Below are 6525 nucleotides of genomic sequence, written 5' to 3' on the forward strand. Positions count from 1 at the left end.
TACGTTTTCCCCTGATTTTGTGATAATTCCTTATCACGCAAGTGCTAAATGCGTGACACATTTATGATCTCGCATGTGTTTCTGCAAAATGCGTTTCATCCAATATCACTTTGAAGTGATGCGTGACGGTTGGTAACTATGGCATAGAACTGCCGGGCCCTAGGTAAGGTAAAAATGCATCTGATCGGACATAGAGACAGAGCCTCTAGTGGGGCCTACTCAGGCGAAACTCTGAATGCTTATACATTCAGAGGTTTTTTTTATAACAGATACAGTACGGGACGGCATTAACGCTCAGAAATATCTAAAAAATATTTTGTTTAAAAAATTAAAGAATATTGAGAACAAACTATGGTCAAGTCATGTTATCGTTTAGGGCCTATTAAGCATTTCATGAATCTATTATATATTATAATATTGACAACATCGATAGAACACATAGGTGGAATTGTGCCCAACCTGTTGTGAAAATGTACTAAATACTCTGTAGTGACGTGAAAACACTTGCAAAAATAGTACTCGCTGCTTATAACTTTGGCTCGAATTCAACCCTGACCACCAGGTGCAAGCTCGGTGGTCAAAAGGCATGATGCCAGGCTAGTGATCTGGAGAACGTGGGTTCGAGTTCCACTGGAGAACAACTTGTAAATATTTTTTGCAAGTGTTTTCACACGCACTGAGTATTCAGTACATTTTCACGACAGGTTGGACAAAATTACACATATACCGGTAGGCCCCCAACTTTAAAATACCACAAATACAAACGTGCGTGACGATATTTTATTGCTTTAGAAATGTGATTTCAAAAAGTGTATTAGTGAATCACGCACTGAGTATCCAATACATTTTCAAGACAGGTTGGGCATAATTGATTCTCCTGACGCAAATCCAGGTATTGTCTATGCCATCACGATGATAACAATTACCAGTCAATAATAGAACAGTCATCGACCTACTTGCAGTGAATTGAATCTAAAATGTATTCATGAAGTTATGATGATCTGAAGTGTTTGAAAACGTACACAATAATAGTTGAACCAACTTAAAAATACCACAAACACAAATGTGCGTGACGATTGTATTGCTTTAGAAATGTGATTTCAAAAAGTATATTAGTCCATCGTATACGTAAGGGCTTGTATTGTGTTTTTTTTTTTTACTTGCAGCGTTTGGGAAATAGGTAATAGGTAAATTGTAATGAATATAATCAATAACTATAGCCTCTAAAACCTAATATTATTGAAGGGTCCTTTTAAATTTTGAATAGGATTTTATAGGAAGTTATATTTTTAGATCATTATACATATTGAACGAGCCCCCAATAGCCCCGGGCCCCAGTGCTGTGCACTCACTCACTGCACTGCCCATACCTACGCCACTGGACCTGAGTATTATTAGTGGTTACATAACGTTTGCTATGCACTGTATCATGCGCTATAGAAGTGGAAGACCATAATGTATTGGGAATGTTCCTCTCTCTCTGGTAGGGCCTACAGTACAATCAGTTCAAAAGTGTAAGGTATAGGATAGTGTGGATTTTTAAACATTTTTCTAATGGTAATGTTCAAAATAAGTGTCAAGGAAAGTAAGTATGATTGTTGGAATAAATGGTCAACATTTTATTTTGAATTCTCACCCTGACCTTCGCCTGGGCGAAGTGGGCGAAGGTCTGGATCCGCGTCTAATTAGCATGAAATTGTGTAAGCCAGGACCCATAGTATTTTGTTACGTTTCTTCACAGAGAGGGTGGGGGGGGGCGAACCCCCTCCCTCTATCCACCACTTTGATTAGAATCAAATATAGAATTTAAGCTACCAAAAACTACACATCCAAATCAAGTCTATGTTATATTAGGCCTGTATTGAAAAAAAATGTAAATTCAAAAATTCGGCCAAATTCGGCCAAATATAGTTTGGCCGTGACTTTTCAAACGTTACGGCCAGGCAAATTTTTATACGGCCAGATTTGATGAATCTGGCCGTCAAAAAGGCCAAATGGCAACCCTGCTTCCCTCCAGCTTGCTTGGCTCTAGTAGAATAGTATGGAACGTTTTTAGTGCCTTCAAGTCCACGGAATTTGAAGGAGTGCTAAGAATTAGTTGCAAAATGGATTTGAATTGAACAAACCCTCAGTGGTGGGCCCCCACTTTTTGGCCAAAAATATATAATGTCTGGAGATTTTTGTATGATCGAAAATGCAAAAAAAGAAGGAGGGAAGAAGGTGGAGAAGGATGGGAAAGAGAATGTTTATCCAGTACCCGACCGAGTTACATTTTCTGGAAATTCATATTGGCGGATCTGGGGGAGGGGGTAAATGGTCCTTACCCCTCCCCTGGGCAACAAAAAAAGGGCAAAAAGAAAAGAATTCTAGACCTACCTTTTCAGTACCCATGAGCTGATTTCTTGCAACGCATGCAACTACTCATTTGTTTTGTATGTATACACACATAAAATAAAAAATGAGAAAAATTTACCTGACCTATTTCAAGAGCGGAAAACCTTGAATTTTGAAGAGCTTTAAAAGTCATTAAAAGACATTTTAGAAGTCAGGTAAGCTCATCTCCCGCCATCTAGAAATCGAAATTTTCCCGGGGGAACCCAGACCCCCTATATCTTTGGAGTTCATTGATTAATTGAATCATTTTCAAGGGAGGGGGGGACCTTGAATTTTGAAGAATTTAAAAGTCATTAAAAGACACCACAGAAGTCGGGAAAGCTCTTTTCCCGCCACCTAGGAATCAAAATTTTCCCGGGGAAGAACCACAGGACCCCCCCCCCCCTTTTTGGGATTTATCGATTCATGGAAAAACTACGAATGCAGCTTATTCAATCTTTTTTGTGTATGTATACACACATAAGGCCTAATTACTGTAATAACAATGGGAAAAAGTATCTGACCGTTTTCAAGAGTGGAAAACCTTGAATTTTGAAGAACTTCAAAATTCAAGGTGTTCCCCTCTTGAAAATTTTATAATGAATCAATGAACCCATAGAAAAGGAGGTTCGAGTTCTTCCCGGGAAAATGTTGATTTCTAAATGGTGGACAATGAGATTTCCCGACTTCTGAAGTATTTTTTAATTACTTTAATTTAAAAGACACCTCAGAAGTTGGGAAAGCTCATTTCCCGCCTTCTTGGAATCAAAATTTTCCTGGGGAACCCCCGGACCCTCCTTTCTTTTTGGGATTCATCTCATGGAAAAAATCGTATGCAACTACTCGATTTTTTTTAAAAATGTATGTATACACACATAACAGGCCTATTTACCATAATGAGAAAGTTTACCTTACCGTTTTCATGAGGGGGAAAACCTTGAATTTTGAAGAACAAAGTCATTAGACACCTAGCTCAAAAGTCGAGAAAGGTCATTTCCCGCCATCTAGAAATCAAAATTTTCCAGGGAGAGGAATGTTGACCCCACCACCTAGATTTGATTCCAGATCTGCATGATTCATATTCCCATTCATCTTATAAGCAGTGGCGTAACAGGCGGGGGGCCAGGGGGCAGACTGTCCCCCCTGACGGTTTTTACCGGGCTGAACAAGCCGTCGTACCGGGCTGGGTAAGGAGAGAAAAGAAAGAGGGGAGAGGGATGGAAAGAGAAAGAAGGGGAAAAAGAAAGGAAAAAGGAAAAGAAAAAGAGAAGAGAAAAATAAAGACCAGAATAAAAAGGAAGATATAATTAACAGATATCACAATACCCCGGCCTGCAACCCCTTCTCCACTTCAAAAAGTGTCCATATCGCATTTGATCTAAGCCGCCAGGTATTCTCCGCAGTGGCGTAACCACCGGGGGACAAGGGGAAAAATCCATCTGTGGAAAATCTTTCCCTATTGAATGCCCTTTTCACCCGGGAAAGTGCCTGAAAATCTCAAATTTTAAATCGCATATTTTGTTGAAGTAGGCCAATTTCCTCTAAAAAATTGCACATTTTAGGGAGTTTTGATCAATTCCGACGAAATTAGAATTAAAAAAACAAACCTTTTGGCGCGCTTCGCGCGCATTTTTTAATGTTAAAGCTTCTGCTTGCTCTCCTTTGCCTTCTAAGTTATAACACATAGTCCCAAACTCAAGAAAGAAAATTTAAGATAGATCGTTTTACCTAAAAGAAGGGCTTCAATGTGTAATGATGTTGAATGAATATGTTTGTAATAAATAAAGCCATAAGGAAAATGCTTATATTCAGTTTAAAAAAAAACCAGTGTGGCCATATAACATAAGAGCATTTCTTGTTGAGGTAGGCCAATTTCCTCTAAAAATTGCACATTTAGGGAGTTTTGATCAATTCCGACGGAATTAGAATTAAAAACACAAAAATTTTGCATTTGTTAGGGTTGAACCCTGTGCTTGCCCTCCTTTGCCTTCCAAGTTATTTTAAAACATAATAGTCAAAAAATTGAAAAAGAAAATTTAAGATAGATCGTTTTACCTAAAAGAAGGGCCTCAATGTGTTATGATGGTGAACGAATAGGCGGAAAAGTTGAACACAGTTGAAATCCCATCCCTACAAAAGTTATAAAATTCTTTTTAGCATACAAGAATTGTTTTCTGCTAAAATGGTAAGAACAGATGTTATGATAAATTTGAATATAAATAATAAAATTGATAATCATGATAAAAATAATAAAATAAATATATAATTTAGTTTATAAAATGTTCATAGATATAGACCTACTACTACTACTACTACCACTACTACCACTACTACTACTAAATAATAATAATAATAATAATAATAATAATAATAATAATAATATGTTATTATTAATATAATAATACTAATAATAAATGATAAATAACCAAATATTCGCGAATTCCAAAAGATACCGTAATCAAAAAGTATATATCTTTATAGTTTATTATTATGTAAATGAGTGTTTAACTCTAATCGCAATACATAAAAATTATTATGTGTTTGTTTATTGGTATATTATTTAAGTTATAGGTCATATAAATCAGTATACACTGTCCACACTGGTGACTCACCATTTTTATGATTGCAAGTGAGTTACAAGCTAGGAGAACACAGTTAGGCCTATAAATCTCATCGTTACTTGTAGGTAACTACTTGCATTTAAGGAGCTTTCTGCTAAAAAGGTAATATTGAATATATCCATAATATATATAGGCCTACTAAGGAATATATAGAAATATTCGTGAGAAATAAAAGATATTATTTTTCGTTATATTCGTCAACTATGGTATTTCATCTGTTTACATACCGTACTCGCGCGAAAGCGACCGGGCGCTTAAGCTTAAAATATTGTTTTGCCCTTTTGAGGGGCACTTTCAAACGAGGCGCTTCAAACTGGGCACTTATGAAAACAGAGTGGAAATTGAGGGGCGCTTATGGAAATATACATATATAAAAAAATTGAGGGGTTCTTCTGGAAACTTGGGTAATTTTTGAATGAAAAAAAAAATTATATAAGGACATCCAAAGATTACGAATGGTTCTGTTGCAGTCGTCTAGAGAGCATGGCTCGCGTGACAGGAATTCTGTGAGTTTCAACAGCAGATGAAATTAGTGGTGGTGGTGGTGTATAAGCTTGTTGGCCATCTACCGATTGTGATTAGCAGGATCATTGCAGGGATTCTTGCAAACTCACATGAAAACGTGCTAAAAGTGCAAATTGTCGAGAAAAGAAAAAGAGAAGTAGACAAAATGTAAGAAGAGGAAAGTTGGAAAGATAAGGTCCAGATAGGCCTATGTCAATTTTGAAATTGACATAAGAAAATGTGAATCCATTCCGCAGCTCAAATCATGCCAACCACAGTCTCAGGATTAGTTAGATTATCGTTTGCTAAAAAATATCAATCACAAGATATTGTTAAAAAAATTAATAGACACCGAGGGACTCTTATTCAAACGGGGTGCTTAAGACAATGTTCATGATTAAGGGGCGCTTATTCAACGGGGCACTTATTCGAGCGAGTACGGTATGCTGTTGAACTACGTGCACAAGTGGATAAATAATAATTGTGCATAGCCCTTCAGCGCCCTTTATTCAGTTGTATGAAAAATGTCTCTGGAGGGATTCGAACCTGCAATCTCTCGCTATCAAGATGAGTATCATACCCATTAGACCAAAGGGTACACGCGCAAATCTAACCCTCGAGCAACTTCTCTCATCATACAACTGACTGGAACGCTCACAAATAGTGGAGCTATGGTAAAAATAAATAAGCTTATAGGTCGCAGCTTGATGAAAAGCATAGTCAATGATATTCAAATTACGTTTGCGAGCACCGTAAACACGATATTTAACAAATGGATAAAAAATAATAAGTGCTAAGATGAACAATCGCGATCATAGCCCTTCAACGAATAGTTCCTTTATTTAGTTGTATGAAAAATGGTGTTTCTTACAGGATTCCAACCTGCAACCTCTCGTTATTAAGGCGAGTATCATCACCGAGACCTACAGGACATCGTGCAGATCTACGGTAACCACCAGGGCACCTTCTCTCATAAAATTGACTGAAACGCACAATGGAGCTTTGGTTGGTATAAAAACCAATGTTG

At 37.2% G+C, this 6525-nt stretch overlaps 1 protein-coding gene across 2 annotated transcripts in view; it reads left to right on the top strand.

Annotated features, from left to right (window-relative positions):
• The first annotated feature begins 4974 nt into the window (after window positions 1-4974).
• The window catches only part of LOC117100946 (transmembrane protein 163-like), a 9856-nt gene continuing 8305 nt past the window's right edge, over window positions 4975-6525 (top strand). Inside the window, exons 1-2 of one of the 2 annotated variants that reach the window (XM_033240790.1) lie at window positions 4975-5096; window positions 6372-6524. In XM_033240790.1, the coding sequence (XP_033096681.1) occupies window positions 6520-6524 (5 nt within the window). In that variant the 5' untranslated portion in view covers window positions 4975-5096; window positions 6372-6519. The remainder of the gene's footprint in view (window positions 5097-6371; window position 6525) is intronic. The other variant, XM_033240791.1, reaches the window with a different exon arrangement.

The sequence above is a fragment of the Anneissia japonica genome, unplaced genomic scaffold, assembly GCF_011630105.1.
Source record: "Anneissia japonica isolate Jap-2015-1 unplaced genomic scaffold, ASM1163010v1 scaffold287793_len260017_cov185, whole genome shotgun sequence".
Classification (NCBI taxonomy): Eukaryota; Metazoa; Echinodermata; class Crinoidea; order Comatulida; family Comatulidae; genus Anneissia; species Anneissia japonica.